Source organism: Perca flavescens, chromosome 22, assembly GCF_004354835.1.
Source record: "Perca flavescens isolate YP-PL-M2 chromosome 22, PFLA_1.0, whole genome shotgun sequence".
Taxonomy (NCBI): Eukaryota; Metazoa; Chordata; class Actinopteri; order Perciformes; family Percidae; genus Perca; species Perca flavescens.
In genome coordinates this window covers 28,152,459-28,174,256 of record NC_041352.1, presented here as the reverse complement: position 1 = coordinate 28,174,256, position 21,798 = coordinate 28,152,459, and the positions used below count along the sequence as shown (strand labels likewise).

The 21,798-nt window shown below is 43.8% G+C and overlaps 1 protein-coding gene across 1 annotated transcript in view; it reads left to right on the top strand.

The window, feature by feature from the left end:
• LOC114548898 (activin receptor type-2B) overlaps positions 1 to 18,061 on the top strand; it is a 24,826-nt gene extending 6,765 nt beyond the window's left edge. Inside the window, exons 2-11 of the mRNA XM_028568924.1 lie at positions 9,614 to 9,821; positions 11,339 to 11,445; positions 11,762 to 11,904; positions 13,161 to 13,304; positions 15,605 to 15,748; positions 16,109 to 16,257; positions 16,451 to 16,565; positions 16,663 to 16,801; positions 17,037 to 17,167; positions 17,745 to 18,061. Of these exons, the coding sequence (XP_028424725.1) occupies positions 9,614 to 9,821; positions 11,339 to 11,445; positions 11,762 to 11,904; positions 13,161 to 13,304; positions 15,605 to 15,748; positions 16,109 to 16,257; positions 16,451 to 16,565; positions 16,663 to 16,801; positions 17,037 to 17,167; positions 17,745 to 17,945 (1,481 nt within the window). The 3' untranslated portion in view covers positions 17,946 to 18,061. The remainder of the gene's footprint in view (positions 1 to 9,613; positions 9,822 to 11,338; positions 11,446 to 11,761; positions 11,905 to 13,160; positions 13,305 to 15,604; positions 15,749 to 16,108; positions 16,258 to 16,450; positions 16,566 to 16,662; positions 16,802 to 17,036; positions 17,168 to 17,744) is intronic.
• Positions 18,062 to 21,798: the final 3,737 nt, after the last annotated feature.

Sequence of the window (21,798 nt, the reverse complement as noted above, 5' to 3'; positions counted from 1 at the left end):
TGCTTTCAGTATTCTGCTAAAATACAACAAACCGCTTGTTGAGTTTAAAACTAATGACAGAAAATCATTTCTAACTTTCATTTACTGAACAAATTGAACATTGAGTTGAACATTTAAAGGCATAAAAAAAGTCGGGAAAAAATGCAAAAAAGTCAGAAAAAGCAACATAACAGCTGAAATCTTACCCATGGCACCAAATACAAATAATTTAGGGCCAGCTCTGCAGAAACAGTGAATGCTGCAGAGCTGTGACCGTCTCGTGGAGTTAGCGTTGAACATCAGACAAAAATTACGTTTGAATGTTCCTTCTTAAAAAAGCAAGCGACAAAATTATAGAAAAAAGCGACACAAACAAAGTCAATTTTTACAGGCCCCTATACAAGTTTTATACATTTTTTTCCTGAGGAATAATGCAAAAAAATATTGAAAAAATATTGACAAAAAGTCAAACTTTGGAAAAAAATGAAAAAAATGAAAAAAGTGTCCAAAATGTCGAAGACTGATAAAACGGCAGTAAAATAAAACCTGTGCCCTAACTTAATCAGAATTTCTTTGATCAGTTAGTGTCTGAAGTAAGCGTTGAGCATTAGCCAGGTCCAGGTTAGTGTCTGCGTGTGTTTCCAGTACCTCTCTGTGATTTATGGCTGCAGCCCAGCTGACCTGGTTTCTCAGCGATCAATAACAGCCCTGGGAGAGGCCTGCAGCTCTCTGGGTGTTCTGCTGTGGAGGAAAGAAGACGATCACATGAAGGACAATAAACCGTGTGTTTGGGACGCTGCAGGCCTAACCGCAAGGACTGCATGATAATATCATAAAATTACTGCTACTGAACAGATATTAAAGTGTTTTCAGTTCTGCTGCTTTCAGTGTTCTGAATGTCAGTAACCCTCCTGTTGTCCTCGGGTCTAATTTGACCCATTTACAAAAACCTTTCTATATCAGAACTACGACAAAAGACCGTTGAAAAAAGTGACAAATGTTGGAAAAAGCTACAAAAATACAGGAAAAAAAATTGACAAAAAACATTAAAAAAAGGCAAAAAAAGTGATTAAAAAAACCCATAAAAAACATCGCCAAAGGTAGCTTGTTAAAAAAGTGACAAAAAACATCGGAAAAAGCAACAAATAACGTGTTCAAAAATTAACAAAAACATAATTAAAAAAACTGCTAAAAAAGTGACAAAACAATTGAAATAAAATCAACAAAGTGTCGAAATTTGGACCCAGAAAAACCCAAAGTTGCAGGTCGACGGGAAGACCAAACAAGGGTTAATCAGATATTAAAGTGTTCTCAGTTCTGCTGCTTTCAGTTTTCTGCTAGAATACAAAAAACTTGTTGAATTTAAAACAAACGAAAGGAAATCATTTCTAACTTTCTTTTATTGTACAAATTGAACATTAAAATTTAAATAAACGACAGCACTAAAAAAAGAACAACAGTTACATTTTAAAGTGAAGTTTTCGGCTGATATATTTTCTTTCAACTAACACAAGAAATCTCTGAGTCTCTTTTGCAATGTGTCTTTATTGCACCAGTTCATATTGCGATGATGTGCAGCGAGCCATGTTGTGTATAGTTTAGGGTCCTCGCCACCACCAGACCAATCAGCATTGAACAGATTGAACATGGAGCTGGACTTGAATGGTCTTCTTTAGACTGAAAGTTCTGCCAAACAACAACTTTTTCTGCTCACCAGTTCCATGTCCACTCTCTCACAGCCTACTGCATTGAACGCTCCACCTACGTAAACACCTTACCGTAATCAACGGCGCCATCACTACGGTGACCAGTGTGGCGCACCGAGTGCAAGTGTAGGGTTTGGTTCGGTGCAAAAAAAATTCTAATGTTCAGCAGAAACCAGAACCCTGTCAAAAAGCCCAATATTCAGCCAAATCAGAATCCGAATCCTGGATTCGGTGCATCCCTGTCAAAAAGTGACGCCAAGAATCCTGACCTAAGTGACGCTATAGGAGACTTTTTTCGTCAATAACAAACGCCAAAGATACCTGACCAAGCGTTGCTTTGAATGAGTTGGGCTGGCGGTCACCTAGTTTTGTAGGATATCATGCAAACGTCCATACGATATGGTACGAACCTGTTCATAAGAATGTGTTACGAGTGTACTCGTTTCTGTTCACCTGCAGCGTGACGGAGTTCCTCAGGGAAGCGTGTCGGATCCCTCGCGGTTTCAGAAGTTTGTGGAATGCAGTCTGTGTTCACACTGCAGCAACACATACCTGGGGAGAGGGGGGCTGTCACTGGCGCTTTATTACCGGAGAGGGAGGGAGGGACAGAGAGAGAGAGAGAGAGAGACGGAGAGAGAGAGAGACGTAAAAGAGAGAGAGACGTAAAAGAGAGACAGAGAGACATAAAAGAGAGACACACACAGAGAGAGAGAGAGAGACATAAAAGAGACACACAAAGAGAGAGAGAGAAAGAGATATGGAGGGTCGTAAAAGAGAGGGAAGGTGAGGGATACAGAGGAAGAGAACACTTTGTACTTTATCAGTTTCAGAGGTGAAAAGAGAACAAAAATATTCCACTTTAACCCTTCAATGTCACTTTATTTTAAGATTAGATCATTAAAAAGTCTTAACAGGTTTCAGTGCTATGACGGGGTTTAAAACCAGACTGAAACTTTTCATAAATATTATGAGTAACTAAAAATGTTTGCAGCTGGGTCAGAACTACTTTCTCTAGGACAGAATAGAGGAGTTGAGATTTTCCTTTTTTAACGAGGGCAGCACAACAGCATGTTTAAGACCAGCTGGAACATTACCAGAGACAAGACAGGTATTTATCAGTCATAGATCATAGGGGTGTGCAAAAAATCTATCGGCAGGACAGACATTTTTACAACCAAGAATTTAAGAAAGGAATCACCGAGGTCAGATGTGGGAACGATAGAGGCAGAGTCACAGGGGTTTATAAGAATGTTAAACATTTTGCAAAGAACCTGAGGCCTGTGGCAGTTATGAGAAACCAGGTTAGAAATAGAGATAGAGAGACTTTATTTATCACAAAGGAAAGGAAGGTGTCCAATAGCTTATACATAACATATAGACACATTGGCACACTGACATATGACATCCACGCACACATACTACAAAAATACAAAGGAAGATATCAATAGTGTGCCCTTACAGTAAAGTTAGATTGTATGTTTAAAGTAGCAGTGTGGAAAATAATGCAGAAAGGTGCAATGGTATCATAGTGCAAGAGAGTGTCAGTGCAAATTCTATATCTATTCAAGTACAACAGGCAACACAATATATCAAAAATAGAATAATTATTACTTAACTATACATAGACACTAGTAAAAGACTGTGTCTATATGTTAGCCGCTAGCATCGAGCTGCCCAGCTTGTTTGGGTGGACACCATCGTTCCTTGTGTTGTCTTCCATTTGACCGTGCTCTTGTTGTCCTTCTGTTTATAAAGTATAAAGTATAACCGCTACAGGATCATCTTTCCTGCCACAACCCATAAAACTGAACAACAATCCACACAACATTATTGCACTATTATGCTAATGGAACATTTTTAATATCCCACATATTTGGACACTTTGTTTCAACGTTTTTTTCTGCCCTTATTATTATTATATTATTATTATTATTATTATAATGATATATATTATATCTTTGACGCTGTTTTCCAAAGATTTTGTCTGTTTTCTGACATTTGTTGCCTTTTGACGTTTTTGTCTCTTATTCCGAGTTAATTTTCTAAAATTTTTTTCAATGTTTTTGTCTCTTTTTTTTTTCAATCCATGCAGACCCGGGACCTCTCTAGATATTAGGAGAACTCCAGAGTCCAGACCCAATGATCATGAGTGACTACAGATTATTGGTGATTGTGAATTTTGTTTATTTGAAGGCAGATATCGAATTGTCTCAGTTTGAATTTTCAGAGAGACTTTTAATAAATCAGACCCGCTGAGCAGCGAGCGATCAATATAAAACTAATCTTATAGCTGGGACCGTCATCGTAACTCTCTCTCTGTAACTAACACACACACACACACACACACACACACACACACACACACACACACACACACACACACACACACACACACACACACACACACACACACACACAGATGTAGAGAAACACGCACACACACACAGGCACACATTATTGTAGCTAAAACTGGGTAAAACAGAAAAGTCGGATTATCTTAAAAACACATAATATGTTGAGATAAAAAAACACACACACACACACATCTGCACACACACACACACACATGAACACACTTTTTGTGGCATTTTTGAAGTTGTCACTTTTTAAAAAAATAATAACACACAAAGGAACACTCCGACTTATTGGGACTTTACACTTATTCACACACACACACACAGTTGTAGATACAACCCTTCTCATCTCTTATTGGGACTTTATCTTATTCACTGTAACCCCAGGTTAGACTAGTCCATACATACCCTTTCAAAATTGGGACTTTAAAACAGAAAAGTTGGATTATCTTACAAAAAACTATAATATGTTGAGATAAAAAATAAAGTACCTCAACATCTGCACTTATTGGGACTTTATCTTAAGATAAGAGAATAAGATATGATAAGATAAAGTCCCAATAAGAGATGAGAAGGGTATGTATGGACTAGTCTAACTCTGGGGGTTACGGTGAATAAGATAAAGTCCCAATAAGTCGGCGTGTTCCTTTTAACATTTGTACTGAAGTACAGAGCTTGATTAACGTAGAATGGGACTTTTAAAACCCAGAAACCCTCTGAGTGTAGGGACGTGTCAGACCCTGGTCCCGGTCCAGAGGGCCGAGTGTCGGCCTGCATTGTGTTTGCTCGGCTGTAAAGTTTGCTGCCTCGCTGTGACGGATGGGGGGGGGTTCATTGACAAAGTGACGGCTCCCCGGGGCCCAGACGACCTCCTCCTCTTCCTCCACTCATCTCCCTTGAGGACAGGGGCTGGGGGGGCTGGGGGACTGGGGGGGGGGGGGCGGTCCCGTCTGCCCTCACACAGATGACGGGGCAGATGTTGTCTGGACAACAACAAAACTCTCCTAATGTTGCAGCCGAGATGGATGGATGGATAGATAGATAGATAGATAGATAGATAGATAGATAGATAGATACTTTATTGATCCCACACACACACACACACACAAACACATCACACACACACACACACAGACACACACACACACACACACACACACACAGACACACACACACACACACACACACACACACACACACAGACATGAACATGCATGCACATGCACACACACACACTCAGACATGAACATGCACGCACACACACACACACACACACACAGACCCACACACACACAGACAGACACACTACAGCAGTTAAACTGAGCCTTTCTTTAGCTCAGCTGTTAGATCGAGGTTCTTGTTGTCGTTGCCGTGGTTTCTCGGCTGAAACAGGAAGTGGCGGCTGCTGATGGATCCCCACAGCTGCAGCTGTTTGCAGAGATGCAGATGTTCAGATTCCACGACGGCGAGCGTATGTGCCGACCGCGTTGACTGTTCCCACGGGAACAGGCTAACAGATGGCTGCTGGTTGAACGAGCAAAGCTACAAAAAGCACAAGCACAGAAATCCATACAGAGGAAATCTTTGTTATCGAAGGACGAACGCATCACTCAGAGAGGCGTTCAGGGACCAGCGAGAAGGCTGGAGACGTTTCTAGAGAGGCTTTTCAACTCTTTACAGAACGTAAGCTTCAGACCAAGGTTATGATAGTTGAAATGAGCTTGAAGGCAGCTTGATTTCCTGAAGAAAGAGAGAAAGAAAAGAGACGGAGGGACTGAGGAAACAGTTCAGAGCTTGGGTTTGGTGTTTTAAAACGTTCTAGTGGCAGAGATAGAGGCAGTGGTGTGTGTGTGTTGTGTGTGTGTGTGTGTGTGTGTGTGTGTGTGTGTGTGTGTGTGTGTGTGTGTGTGTGTGTGTGTGTGTGTGTGTGTGTGTGTGTGTGTGTGTGTGTTGGTTAATGATGATCTCTGGTACTCTTTCTTTCTCCTCCTGTGTGTGTGTGTGTGTGTGTGTCTCCTCCTCTTGTCACTCAAAGAGAAAGGTTCGAGGCTGTGTGTGAGAGGCTATAAATAGTGTGTGTGTGTGTGTGTGTGTGTGTGTGTGTGGAAGCCCGTTTTGGGCTCCAGCTGGATGTTGGCTGCGAGTGTGAAAGCCCGGCGGCCACAGCAGAAATAAATCGGTTTATTTCAGAGGAATCTGTTCAACTTGACTGAACTTTGACGAGTTAATTCACACCGGAGATGTAGAGACAGTTATGAACTATAAACTATGAACTTTTGCACATCTCTTAACGTGTGTGTGCACATCCTGGACTAATTTGTACAGCCTCTTTCTTAATGTTAAACACTTGTATGTATGTGTTAGTTATTTCTGTATTTATTGTTTGTTTATTTCATATTAATGTTCAATATGTTTATGTATGCACCAACCACCAAGGCAAACTCCTCGTAAGTGCTACTGACTTGGCAATAAATCTAATCGATTAGCCGACAAAATCACATGAGTGTTAGTCGACTGAAAATATAGTTTGGGAGAGAGAAACAAAAATCATTTCCATCAGGAAACAGACGTGTGAGAAAGAGAGACCTAAACTACGTCTTGCATGTGAATATCACAAAGGAAAGTAATGACATGGATCTGTGAGTGTGAAGAGTTCCCATGGCTTTGCATCTGATATGTTGCCCTATGATCTCTGTAATATATGCACACACACACACACACACACACACACACACACACACACACACACACACACACACACACACACACACACACACGGTCAGCCAGATGTGTGTGTATGACCTCTGACCATGATGTCTGGAGCGCACAAAAGCCTCTCAATAATTTCTTTGGGCTCATTTTGCATGATAAAGTCAGGCACGCGGGCACACACACACACACACACACACACACACACACACACACACACACACACACACACAGACACACAGACATGTAAATGTGATTATGTGTCTGAATGGTGACCTCTGTCCGATATGAGAACGTGTCGGGGTCGGAGGCCGTGAGAACGCGCTGATCTGCAGCTGGACACGTTTTAATGAATTAGTTATATTATAATCATACTCGTTAAGTTATGCCTCCCATCCTCTAGCACACTGGGAACATGTGACACCGTCACACTTCGAAAGACAAGTCTGTCAGAATAATAAGACTTTTGGGATTTAGGATAGTCTGTGTGATCGTCAAGTCCTCCAAATGTTACCGGTTCTTTTTTCAGATATCACAATATTTTCCTTTGAATATTACAGGTGTGTGTGTGTGTGTGTGTGTGTGTGTGTGTGTGTGTGTGTGTGTGTGTGTGTGTGTGTGTGTGTGTGTGTGTGTGTGTGTGTGTGTGTGTGTGTGTGTGTGTGTGTGTGTGTGTGTGTGTGTTCTTGTTTAACTATATTCGTCGGGTCCAAAAACCGGGAGTCCCGTATACTTGTGGGTTCCTGACAGCTTTTAAAGTGTAAAGGGCTGTTTGAGGGTTAAGACTTGGTTTAAGACTTGATTTTAGGATTAGGGATAGAATTAGGTTATGGTTAAGGTGAGGGTAAGGGTTAAGGTTAGGCATTTAGTTGTGATGGTTAAGGTCAGGGTAAGGGTTAAGGTTAGGCATTTAGTTGTGATGGTTAAGGTTAGGGTAAGGGTTAAGGTTAAGCATTCAGTTGTGATGATTAAGGTTAGGGTAAGGGGCTAGGGAATGCATTATGTCAATGACAAGTCCCCACAAAGATAGAGAAATTTCCCGTGTGTGTGTGTGTGTGTGTGTGTGTGTGTGTGTGTGTGTGTGTGTGTGTGTGTGTGCGCGCGTGCGCGCGCGCCGGCTCGCTCTTCTCTTCTGTAACTCGCTGCTGAACTTTTTAATTGAAAAAGTAGTCGGACTAAATGTCACGACACACACACACACACACACACACACTGACAGCTGGCCCTTTAGCTCACAGATCACCATGGCGACTGAAGTCGACCTCCAGAATACTGATGAGAAACTCTTCTGTGGAGTTCCCATCATGCATCAGGCTGATTCTACAGACTTCATGTGTATGTGTGTATTTTGTGTGTGTGTGTGTGTGTGTTTTTGTTTGTGTGTGTGAAAGTGTGCTCCCACGTTTCCGGTTGCCTAGCGACAATTAATGCACAGATTGGCTGTAACATCTGTCACAGTAAACGCTGTGGTCCTGTTTCTGTTTTCATCCTTCTCCTCTCTTCTTCATTCAGATGTTTTGGCTCAGATCTGATTGTTTTGTTTGGCTGATCACATGACCTTTTCAAAATTGGCCTGTAGCAGATTCCAGTGTGAACCGTTTGTGGTTTCGAACTGACCCGCATGCGCAAAAGACCAATAACAATGACATCAGACGCAGCACGCTGTTGCACTAAGGGAGGTTATGGAGGAAGTCAGCATTTTGGCTTTTATTTTAAAGTGTTTGTGTAATGGCAGCCGTAACATTAATGAGCATAACACTAAATAGATCTAACAGCTCCTTCTCCCTCCATTGACTTGCTCCATCACTGTTCTCCATGTTGTAGCCTAGTCCAGTTTTTAATGTTACCGTCTGTGTTACATTACATTACATGTCATTTAGCTGACGCTTTTGTCCAAAGCGACTTACACTTGCTCTATATGTCAGAGGTCGCACGCCTCTGGAGCAGCTAGGGGTTAAGTGTCTTGCTCAGGGACACACTGGTAGATGTATCGCAGTGGGAATCGAACCCGGATCTCCCCACACCAAAGGCATGTGTCATATCCACTGCTCCATCATCCTCCCTGTGTCTAGGGTTAACTCCTGAAAATCCTCAAATCCTCCGCGGTTGTTCACACTGCGGCCGCATAGAAAAATAAATCCGACCTGGGTCTGATTCAGGACCACATCTGGTAGTGGTCTAAATCTGATTTGATCTGAAGGAGTCTGACCTGGTCACTTGACCCCCCAAAAAATCTGATTTGGGCCACTTTTGCCTGCAGTCTGAACGTAGCCTTACTTATTGGTACTTTTATACACTATACACTAGGGGGGCACGATTCATAAAATGTCGATCTTCAATACCGATTTTCAGGCTCAAGATTCGATTCAAAAACGATTCTCGATTAAAAAAGTATGTATTCACAGTATGTAAATGTACTTACTTTCCCATGCGATTGCAGTAGACATACAATTTACATTTTGTATTATTATTATTATAATTTTTTTAATTTTTTTATTATAAAATATGAATCAATTTTGAATCTGTGGAGCTTGAATCACGTTTTGAATGTGGATTGATTTTGCACACCCCTACTATACACACTGCGTGCCAACCCTAACCCAGACAGCAGTTTATTGCCACAGTAGTGGAACTACATACATATATGCGATACATACAAACAATCATATTAAACATTGATAAGAATAAACAATAAATACAGAGTGTATATGTATATATATGGTGACGACGCTGTTAGTTATACCCATGAGAACAGAGGGATATGCTTCATATTATGAAGACCTGCTGTGTGTGTGTGTGTGTGTGTGTGTGTGTGTGTGTGTGTGTGTGTGTGTGTGTGTGTGTGTGTGTGTGTGTGTGTTGCAGGGCTGAGCCACGGCGACGCTGACACCCTGGAGTGTCTGTACTACAACGTGAACTACGAGGCGGAGCGGACCAATCAGAGCGGCGTGGAGCGCTGCGAGGGCGAGGTGGACAAACGCTCGCACTGCTACGCCTCGTGGAGGAACAGCTCGGGCTCCATCCAGCTGGTGAAGAAAGGCTGCTGGCTGGACGACTTCAACTGCTACGACCGGTACAAACACCTACAAACACACACACGGGCCAAACTTGGCTGAACCTGGCCCCTCAAAGGTTTTTACCCGGCCCCAATTATTTCTAGGGCTGCTCCCTCTTAGTGGGTTAGTCGACTAATGGGTCGTTTTGGTCTTAGTCAACTTAGATCTCTGTAGTCCATTAGTCATGTCTGATGATGTTTTCATGCTGAATGACTTATTTCCAAGAAACATACGAGCACATCTCTGGTAAACACAAGAATTAAAGTGGTGCTTTTAGCACGACTCTTAGTGGAGGAACTCAGATTTACAGATCTGTCGATTAAATCAACTAATCGATTAGTCGATACAGTTGAATGAGTGTTAGTCCACTAACAATTTCTTCAGTCGAGCACAGCCCTAATTATTTCAGCATCAGCTTTTGTTTCAACATGTTCTCATGCACGGATCCATATGAAAAAATTAGGGATGCACCGAATCCAGGATTGGGTTTTGGATTGGGCTGAATATTGGGCTTTTTGACGGGGTTCTGGTTTCTGCTGAACCGTTAGAATGTTTTCCCAGTGAACCGAACCCTACGCTTGCACTACGCGCGCAACGCTGGTTGCCGTAGTGATGGCCCTGTTAGTTACGGGAAGGTGTTTACGTAGGTGGAGCGTTCAATGTAGCAGGCTGTGAGGAAGTGGACATGGATCTGGTGAGCTGAAAAAGTTGTTGTTTGGCAGCACTTTCAGTCAAAAGAAGACCATTCAAGTCCAGCTCCATGTTCAATCTGTTCAATGCTGATTGGTCTGGTGGTGGCGAGGACCCTAAACTATACACAACATGGCCTCTGTTACAACATCTGGTCTGAAACATCTGGAAGAATACGAGTTGTTCATGAAGGAATCTCCAGACAGCAGCCAGAATGCAGCAACTTCAGGTACAGCAAAGGAAGGACAGTCCCTGTTTACTTCATTCATGAGTTTACTGGGTTCATGGACTGAGGATGGGAGGAGGAGTCAGCACAATCTCAACCAGGGGGTTCAGGGTTCAGACCAACCCCCAAAAATCAGGATTCGGTGCATCCCTAGAAAAAATACTAAAATGTATGCACACATGTATGATATCCTGCCAATATAGGCGACCGGCGGCTACAGAGCTCTGTCGAATCAGCGGTGGTTGATGGTTCAGTTGCCCGAGAGAAGGTGACCGTGAGCTGGGTACTGAGCACCGCGTTTCAGAGGACTTTACGGTTAGGTTTAGGCGACAAAAAGTGAGCGTTATGCGGCAACGAAGGTTAAGTTTATACACCAAAACAACTAGTTAAGATTAGGAAAAAGACAGTGGTTTGGATTAAAGTGCTCATATTATTCTTTTTGGCTTTTTCCCTTTTACTTTATTTTTATTATATATCTTTTTTTTATAGACGTTATAGGTTTACAAAGTGAAAAAAGCCCAAAGTCCACTTCAAAGGGACTTACCGTTTCCAACAGAAAACATTTGTGTGCGTGACGGGCACAGATCTGATTGGCCAGTTTGTGTCTCCGTCTCTCAGACAGGAGTGCGTGGCGACGGAGGACAGTCCTCAGGTCTTCTTCTGCTGCTGCGAGGGAAACTTCTGCAACGAGAGGTTCACACACCTGCCGGACACCAACGGACCGCGTGAGCCTCACACACATTTCTCCACATCTTCTCTTATATTTGGTCTTTGTGTTTTTACCTGATGAACGTGTGTGTGTGTGTGTGTGTGTGTGTGTGTGTGTGTGTGTGTGTGTGTGTGTGTGCGTGCGCGTGCGTGCACCTGTGTGTGTCTGTTTCTGTTTCTGTGCATGTGTGTGCGTGTGTCTGTGCATGTGTGTGTATGTCTGTTTCTGTGTGTGTGCATGTGTCTGTGCATGTGCGTGTGTGTGTGTGTGTGTGTGTATATGTCTGTTTCTGTGCGCGTGTGTGTGTGTCTGTTTCTTTGCGTGTGTGTCAGTGATCAAAGCTCCGCCCCCCAGCGTGTTGAGCGTCATGGTGTACTGCCTGCTTCCCGTCTCCATGGTGACTGTGGTGCTGCTCGCCGCCATCTGGATGTACCGCCACCGGAAACCTCCGTACGGACACGCCCACATCAACCAGGTCAGCAGAATCTCTACGATACTAAAGCAAAGTACAAGCAGAAGCACAGGTACCTCAAATCTGTAGCCTACTTCAACACAGTACGTGAGTACATACTCAGTTACTTTCCTTCACTGGGAACATTCATTCATTCTGCGGGAGGAATTGTCCTCGTGCTCACAACAGTTTTTGCGCTAGATGAAAGATAATAAATAAATAAATAAATAAATAAATACATATTCATCCACTCACACACAGAGACAACATGGAGTCACAGCGCCCTCTGGTGGCGCTGCGTTGGAACTAATAATCTTCATATTATTATTATTATTATTATTATTATTGGGGGTTGCTTTTTAGATCAGCCAGCAGGGCTGCGAGGCTTTTAACTCACATTAACAAAAGAGCACACATCACACCTGTTTCAGCAGCACTTCACTGGTTACAATTCAGTTTAAAATCCTGGTCCTTACTTTTAGAGCCCTGCACGGTCAAGTTCCTTCATACATCTCTGACTTGATCCAGCTTCATGCTCCCACCCTGTAGTCTGAGGTCATCAGGTCAGAGGCTCTTAGTGGTTCCCCACACTCAGTTTAAACTAGAGGGGACAGATCATCCCAAGCAGTGGCTCCTAGGCTGGGGAATGTCTTGCCTCCCTCTTTACGTTGTGTGAATTCTGTCCAATCTTTTAAAAAGCAATTGAAGACTCTGCTATTCCAGCTTTTAGTTAGTCAAGGGTTTTTTATGGTTGGTTGTTTTGTTTTACAAATAAATAAATAAATAAATAAATAAACTTTACTTACTTACTTACAGTAAATTCTGGGAATTTGATATCTTTATTTATCTTTGAATGTCCAGGGTTTTCTCTGCCACTCTAAGGTCTAGGCGCGGCCTTCTAAGCCAAGAGACTGTGACTAAAAGTCTCTCCTGAGATCTATTAATTGTAGTCAGAGTTAGCGTTAGTCTTAAGCCTTTTGAGTGTGAGTTATGTATTATCTGCTCTAGCTTTTCCAACTTTTTAAACACATATGTGGTGATAATAACGGTCCAAAATTATGTGAAAATGCTTCTTTGTTTTTTAAAGTAACATTTTCTTGAAGGCGTACCCCTAAACCTGCCCACCAAACAGAGGGAAACCCCACAGATGGAACAGCTGTTATTTCCTGCAGCAGAATCAGAGTAATGGAAGCATCTTTTTCTGATATAATGGTGTGTGTGTGTGTGTGTGTGTGTGTGTGTGTGTGTGTGTGTGTGTGTGTGTGTGTGTGTGTGTGTAGGACCCTGCAGTGCCCTCCTCCCCCCCCCTGCTCCGTCTGCAGCCCCTGCAGCTGTTGGAGGTGAAGGCCAGCGGACGCTTCGGCTGCGTCTGGAAAGCTCAGATGATGAACCAACACGTGGCCGTCAAGATCTTCCCCTTCCAGGTTCCCCTGACTCTCTCTCTGGTTCTTCTGGTTCTTCTTACTCTCTCTCTGGTTCTTCTGGTTCTTCTTACTCTCTCTCTGGTTCTTCTTACTCTCTCTCTGGTTCTTCTTACTCTCTCTCTGGTTCTTCTGGTTCTTCTTACTTTCTCTCTGGTTCTTCTGGTTCTTCTTACTCTCTCTGGTTCTTCTTACTCTCTCTCTGGTTCTTCTTACTCTCTCTTTGGTTCTTCTGGTTCTTCTTACTCTCTCTCTGGTTCTTCTTACTCTCTCTCTGGTTCTTCTTACTCTCTCTCTGGTTCTTCTGGTTCTTCTTACTTTCTCTCTGGTTCTTCTGGTTCTTCTTACTCTCTCTGGTTCTTCTTACTCTCTCTGGTTCTTCTTACTCTCTCTCTGGTTCTTCTGGTTCTTCTTACTCTCTCTGGTTCTTCTTACTCTCTCTCTGGTTCTTCTGGTTCTTCTCACTCTCTCTGGTTCTTCTCACTCTCTATGGTTCTTCTTACTCTCTCTCTGGTTCTTGTGGTTCTTCTTACTCTCTTTGGTTCCTCTGGTTGTTCTTACTCTCTCTCTGGTTCTTCTTACTCTCTCTCTGGTTCTTCTTACTCTCTCTCTCTTTGGTTCTTCTGGTTCTTCTTACTCTCTATCTCTGGTTCTTCTGGTTCTTCTTACTTTCTCTCTGGTTCCTCTGGGTCTTCTTACACACTCTGGTTCTTCTGGTTCTTCTTACTCACTCTCTGGTTCTTCTTACTCTCTCTCTGGTTCTTCTTACTCTCTCTCTGGTTCTTCTTACTCTCTCTCTGGTTCTTCTGGTTCTTCTTACTCTCTCTGGTTCTTCTTACTCTCTCTTTGGTTCTTCTGGTTCTTCTTACTCTCTCTCTGGTTCTTCTTACTCTCTCTCTGGTTCTTCTTACTCTCTCTCTGGTTCTTCTTACTCTCTCTCTGGTTCTTCTTACTCTCTCTCTGGTTCTTCTTACTCTCTCTCTGGTTCTTCTGGTTCTTCTCACTCTCTCTGGTTCTTCTTACTCTCTCTCTGGTTCTTCTTACTCTCTCTCTGGTTCTTCTGGTTCTTCTTACTCTCTCTGGTTCTTCTTACTCTCTCTCTGGTTCTTCTGGTTCTTCTCACTCTCTCTGGTTCTTCTTACTCTCTCTCTGGTTCTTCTTACTCTCTCTCTGGTTCTTCTGGTTCTTCTCACTCTCTCTGGTTCTTCTCACTCTCTATGGTTCTTCTTACTCTCTCTCTGGTTCTTCTGGTTCTTCTCACTCTCTCTGGTTCTTCTCACTCTCTATGGTTCTTCTTACTCTCTCTCTGGTTCTTGTGGTTCTTCTTACTCTCTTTGGTTCCTCTGGTTGTTCTTACTCTCTCTCTGGTTCTTCTTACTCTCTCTCTGGTTCTTCTTACTCTCTCTCTCTTTGGTTCTTCTGGTTCTTCTTACTCTCTATCTCTGGTTCTTCTGGTTCTTCTTACTCACTCTCTGGTTCTTCTTACTCTCTCTCTGGTTCTTCTTACTCTCTCTCTGGTTCTTCTGGTTCTTCTTACTCTCTCTGGTTCTTCTTACTCTCTCTTTGGTTCTTCTGGTTCTTCTTACTCTCTCTCTGGTTCTTCTTACTCTCTCTCTGGTTCTTCTGGTTCTTCTCACTCTCTCTCTGGTTCTTCTCACTCTCTATGGTTCTTCTTACTCTCTCTCTGGTTCTTGTGGTTCTTCTTACTCTCTTTGGTTCCTCTGGTTGTTCTTACTCTCTCTCTGGTTCTTCTTACTCTCTCTCTGGTTCTTCTTACTCTCTCTCTCTTTGGTTCTTCTGGTTCTTCTTACTCTCTATCTCTGGTTCTTCTGGTTCTTCTTACTTTCTCTCTGGTTCCTCTGGGTCTTCTTACACACTCTGGTTCTTCTGGTTCTTCTTACTCACTCTCTGGTTCTTCTTACTCTCTCTCTGGTTCTTCTTACTCTCTCTCTGGTTCTTCTTACTCTCTCTCTGGTTCTTCTTACTCTCTCTCTGGTTCTTCTGGTTCTTCTTACTCTCTCTGGTTCTTCTTACTCTCTCTTTGGTTCTTCTGGTTCTTCTTACTCTCTCTCTGGTTCTTCTTACTCTCTCTGGTTCTTCTTACTCTCTCTTTGGTTCTTCTGGTTCTTCTTACTCTCTCTCCAGTTCTTCTTACTCTCTCTCTGGTTCTTTTTACTCTCTATGGCTGAGTGTTCCTCCATTTGTTGTTTCACATCTCCTCTTCTTCCTCCAGTGATTTTAGAGTCTCTTCATTTTCGTTGTCCGATGTTTAAAGCGGACTGTTCTCCCGTTGGTTCTGACAGAATAAGGAGTCTTGGCAGATGGAGACGGACATCTTCATGACTCCGGGGATGAGACATGAAAACCTTCTGAAGTTCATCGCTGCAGAGAAACGAGGAAATCACCACGAAGCCGAGCTGTGGCTCATCACCCAGTTCCACCAGAGGGTGAGAGGGCAACTCTATCACATCTAGATCTACATTTACATTCAACATTTAGGGTTTTATTTTACTTTTATAAACATATCGTTGACAATTGCGTATTGGTGTGTGTGTTTGTGCATGTGTGTATGTGGGTGCATGTGTGTGTATGTGGGTATGTGTGTGTTTGTGTGTGGGTGTGTGTTTGCATGTGTTTGTGTGTGTGGGTGTGTGTTTGCATGTGTGTGCGTGTATTTGTACATGTGTCTTTTTTGTGTGTGTGTGTGTGTGTGTGTGTGTGTGCATGTGTGTGTGTGTGTGTTTGTGCATGTGTGTATGTGGGTGTGTGCGTGTGTGTGCGTGTGTGTGTGTGTGTTGTGTGTGCAGGGCTCTCTGGCGGACTTCCTGAAGGGGAACATTGTCAGCTGGGCCGAGCTGTGCCACGTAGCCGAATCGATGGCGTGCGGCCTGGCGTACCTTCACGAAGACATTCCCCGCCTGAAGGGGGAGGGGCCCAAACCGGCCATCGCCCACAGGTCTGCCTGCAACACTTACTCCACTGTTACAGCTTCACCTACGCTGTCTCTGATTGGCTCCCACATTCTCTACCAACATGTTAAAAACGTGAATTTTTAATCATTCATTCATCTTATTTCATCTCTCTCTCTCTCTCTCTGGCTCTGTCTCTCTGTCTCTGTGTCTGTCTTTCTCTCTCTCTCTGTGTCTCAGGGACTTTAAGAGTAAGAATGTCATGTTGCGTTTGGACCTCACGGCGGTGATCGGGGACTTTGGTCTCGCCGTTCGCTTCGAGCCGGGGGAACCACCTGGAGAAACGCATGGACAGGTGAGCTGTTGTACCTGCAGACGGATGCCGGGGGCACGCTGAGCATTGTTCTAATGTGTGTGTGTGTGTGTGTGTGTGTGTGTGTGTGTGTGTGTAGGTGGGCACCAGGCGTTACATGGCTCCGGAGGTTTTAGAGGGAGCCATCAACTTCCAGCGGGATGCCTTCCTCCGAATCGACATGTACGCCATGGGACTGGTGCTGTGGGAGCTGGTGTCCCGCTGCAAGGCTGCCGACGGTAACACACACACACACACACACACACACACACACACGTGCATGCACGCACATACATACATAGACAGACAGACAGACAGACAGACAGACGGACAGACGGACAGACAGACACAAAGCCACACTGATCACTCTTTATTTGAACTTGGAAGAAAGAAAATGCAACCTACAGGAAACAGAAGTTAAAATAAGTGTGTGTGTGTGTTTTGTGTGTGTGTGTGTGTGTGTGTGTGTGGTAGGTCCGGTGGATGAGTACATGCTGCCGTTTGAGGAGGAGGTGGGTCAGCATCCGTCTCTGGAGGATCTTCAGGAAGTCGTCGTCCACAAGAAGCTGAGACCGGCCGTCAAAGAGCTCTGGCTCAAACACAGCGTGAGTCACGTTGGTTTAGTCTCCAGGAAACAGAACTGCAGATGTATTCTGTGCTACTGGCTCTGTCTTTCTAACCCAGAAAAGAAAGAATGAACAGATATATTTGACTTCTGAACAGGGAATTATGTCTAAAATAAAGCTTATAAGCCTTCTTGCATCAGACATCAGTTTAGTCAGTTTGCATCAGTTTACCAGAACACAAGGATCAAACTGAGACGAAGAGTTCAGGTAAGCAAGGTTTACTGAGTTCAGCATAAGAGTTACAACACAGATGTGGATTCAAAAACAGCATCTAAGTTTCCCTAGCAACAGACACTTTAAGTCAGAGCTGGTCCACCAAGATCTCGTCTAAAAATGAACTCTGATCTGAGTTTTCCCTGTGACTTTATTCTCTCCTCACAGGGGAGTGTCTCCTTCAAAAACACACACACACACACACACACACACACACACACACACACACACACACACACTGTGGTGCAATTTAACTACCTTTCCTGAGCTATCGGGGCGCCCCTGCCTCCGTCTTTCTAACCCAGAGAACAAAGAATGAACCGATGTGTTCTGCTTCCTGCAGGGCCTGGCTCAGATCTGTGAGACGGTGGAGGAGTGCTGGGACCACGACGCCGAAGCTCGCCTCTCGGCCGGCTGCGTGGAGGAGCGGATCGCTCAGGCCCGGCGCCACAACGCCAGCATCGGCCCGCCTTCCTCCGACCTGCTCGTACCCGTTCCCATGGTAACCAACGTGGACATAGCGCCCAAAGAGTCCAATACATGAGGAGCACGAAGAGAGACGAGACGACGACAAACGACTAAATAACTTGTTTTTAGAGGCCTGACGTTAACACACACACACACACACACACACACACACACACACACACACACACACACACACACACACATACACACACACACACACAAACACACAGACACACACATATTTTTTATCTTTTCTCAGTGGATTTTAAAAGTGGGCGTGAAAGCAGCTGCTATTTGATTCTCTCTTTGTCCGTTCGGACAGATATTACCAGCACACGTCCACGTTTTTCTCTCAGATTCATTTGTGTCTTTTTAGTTTTTTTAAACCAAATGTGTGTGTGTGTGTGTGTGTGTGTGTGTTCTGTGACGCACACAGACACACAAACAGGAAACCCGACCCTGAAGCCTCCAGGTCCGACTCAGTGAATGCTCTTTTATCTCCAGGTTACCTCAGCGACGACTTTCATCACTCTGGAAGATTTTTTTAAACGTTTTCCTCCGCTGTCCTCTTCTACTTCCTCTGGACTTATCTTCCTACCTAGAAACCTAGCAACCGCGTCACCTAGCAACCTTCTACCATCAACCGACCGTTGGGATGTGTTTTTTTTTTTTTTTTTATTACAATGCTGCAAAACGCAATGACTGTTAACGCAACAAATACAGACTGTATAATGTTTGTTGTTCTACCTTTTCTTGGACTAGTTTTCGTTTTTATTTCCCGCGACCACACACTACTACTCAACACACGACAAACCTTCGGATCCAACGGGTTGTATCCAAAAAAAACAGACAAGAAACAGGAAGTCAGGTCAGAAGGAGAGACGGTGGAAAACAGAACTCCGAAAGACTGGACCGTTTGTTCTCTCTCTCTGTTTCTCTGAAGACTGAGAGAAGTGTGACGGGTTTGCTTTTCAGGAACCAGGAAGTTAAACGTCTTGCATGCAGAGATTTGATTGGCTGACTGCGGACAACCACAGCATTTTGGTTGGCTCGGAAAAAATAAAAACTTAACACTTCTCAGGTAACCAGGTGTGCAGGGGTCGGAAGGGTTCACCGTGATGCGACCGAGAGGGGGCGGGGCCAACCCCCGGTGGGAGGAGCTTGTCTGAGGGTGCTCAAAGCCTATTGGCTGTCCTGAATATGTACATTTGCAAGGTGCCCAAACACCCAAACAAAGGGGGACACAAGTTCCCTTGAAATAGGTGCAAGACCTCAAGATGCAGGTCTGTGTGTGTGTGTGTGTGTGTGTGTGTGTGTGTGTGTGTGTGTGTGTGTGTGTGTGTGTGTGTGTGTGTGTGTGTGTGTGTGTGTGTGTGTGTGTGTGTGTGTCACATGATGTGACGTGTGATTATCTGTCTTCTAACTGTCTCTGTGCAGATTGTTTCCTGTTCTCCGTTTAGTTGTGTCTTTCGGTGCGTTCCATTTGAACTCAGAAATCAGAAATGTCAACTGCACCGCTCCCCTGAAGTCGGATTTCCGACTCAGAAAGTCAAAGAACCTCACGTTACCCCGAGCAAGCCATGCTAACCTGATAGAGTGACCCTCACTGTGAAATAACAGTTATCCGACTTGTTTAACTCGGGTGTGACGTCGTTCCCAGCTCCGAGTCCTGAGGTAAATGGACCGCGGCATCACGGAGGTCCGTGGAGGAGCTGGGACCTTTTGACCTTTGACTTTCCTCCCAACGTTGCGGGAACATGGAGCTCCGACGCAGAACACAACATTCATTTATCCCTCTAAATTTGGCTCACGAATGTAAAATAAATAGTCTGTGTGATTATACCGTATCGATCAGAATATAGGAGGATTTATCTTCTTGGAAATGCGTCTGAAAAAGTAATCTTAAACTTAAACAGCAGCGAACCATACCATAGTTTATTCAAAGTGTCTTTACTGTCATATTTTCCCAAAAAATTATTTTCTTTATAAAATCAAGATTTGATCTTCAAAAAGTCTTAAAAAAAAAAAGTCTTTAAAAATAAAGGGGTCGTCTTATATTTGGGTCAGTACGGTTGTTGAGGTTAATCACAACTCTGCTTGTTCATGGATGAAAAGGTCATCAGTCCACCCCTTCTCTTATTCTCTCTTTCTTTTGTTTTTATCTTTTTCAACTGGGACCAAAACCAGGGCGTGTGTCTGTCGTCTTGGAGCCGTAACACACACGCGTCATTAGTAGGTATGCATCGAATCCAGATTTTTGGGGTTCGGCCAAATACCGAATCCACTGGTTAAAATTCTGCCGAAACCGAATACTGACTCCTCCTCCCATCCTCAGTCCATGAACCCAGTAAACTCATGAATGAAGTAAACAGGGACTGTCCTTCCTTTGCTGTACCTGAAGTTGCTGCATTCTGGCTGCTGTCTGGAGATTCCTTCATGAACAACTCGTATTCTTCCAGATGTTTCAGACCAGATGTTGTAACAGCGGCCATGTTGTGTATAGTTTAGGGTCCTCGCCACCACCAGACCAATCAGCATTGAACAGATTGAACATGTAGCTGGACTTGAATGGTCTTCTTTTGACTGAAAGTGCTGCCAAACAACAACTTTTTCTGCTCACCAGTTCCATGTCCACTTTCTCACAGCCTGCTGCATTGAACGCTCCACCTACGTAAACACCTTCCCGTAATCAACGGCGCCGTCGTTACAGCGACCAGCGTAGCGCGTGGAGTGCAAGCGTAGGGTTCGGTTCGGTGGAAAAAAAAATTCTACGGCTCTGCAGAAACCAGAACCCCATCAGAAAGCCCAATATTCAGCCCAATCAGAAGCCCAATACTGGATTCGGTGCATCCCTAGTCATTATTCACAATAAGAACTGGAAACAAAGGTGTGTGTGTGTGTGTGTGTGTGTGTGTGTGTGTGTGTGTGTGTGTGTGTGTGTGTGTGTGTGTGTGTGTGTGTGTGTGTGTGTGTGTTTTGATCCCCTGTTATGCCATACGTGTAACGGTGAATGTCTATGATGCTGCTGCTGACGATGATGATGAAGATTCAAACTCAAAGATGAAATATATTTCTGTATTTTCCTTTTGATTGTTAATTTGACTTCCGGCTGCATCGAACACATGCAAACTCTCTGTCTTTCGTAGTCGAGTCTGTGAGGCGAAAGACCAACACATTCTCACTCCCATCTGGTAAAATACGGACGCTTGGTCAGGTGCCTTTGTCGTTGTTATGGACGAAAGAAAAGTCTCCTTTAGCGTCCGATCTAAACGTGTTTTATCTAAATGCGCTTGGTCGGGACTATTGGCGTCCATTTTGACGCAGTTATGTTAAGAAAAAGATCGTGAGTGGGCTTACGTTTCCGTGACACGCAGGAAGAACGCGACGGTTGGGTTTAGCGGGACCTGATCCCCGGTCTCCTGGTGAAAGTCCTGTGTTGTTTGACCCATCCACCCTCCCAACCAACTTCGCTACGCGGAATTTCGGCCTTTCATACGACTCTCTACCGTAGTCGCTCTTAGTGCTACGTCTTCTTCAAAAGCCATGTAGCTGCTGCTCTCCCCGGTACGTTCTACATACAAGCTGAAGGGCGCTTTTTTGGTCTCTTCAGACACTGACAGCCATTGTCCAAACGTCCAAACGTGTATTTTTTTTTTTACGAGTTTGGAGTGAGAGCGGGTTGAAAATACAGAAAACATTGATTGGTTATAAACGAGTGTAAAAAGATAGAAAAATCAGAGAGAAAGTGGTACAAAAACCATCAAAACAATACTGCTCATGAACCACAGATCACCTCAATACACCAGAAATACCTCAGAAGACGTTTCTACGTGTTTAAAGTTCTGTTTCTATATTTTATTAGTTGCTTTGACAACTTGTAGTCACATATTTTATTGTGAAGTTTGTATTCTTTGATTAGAGAGGTTAAT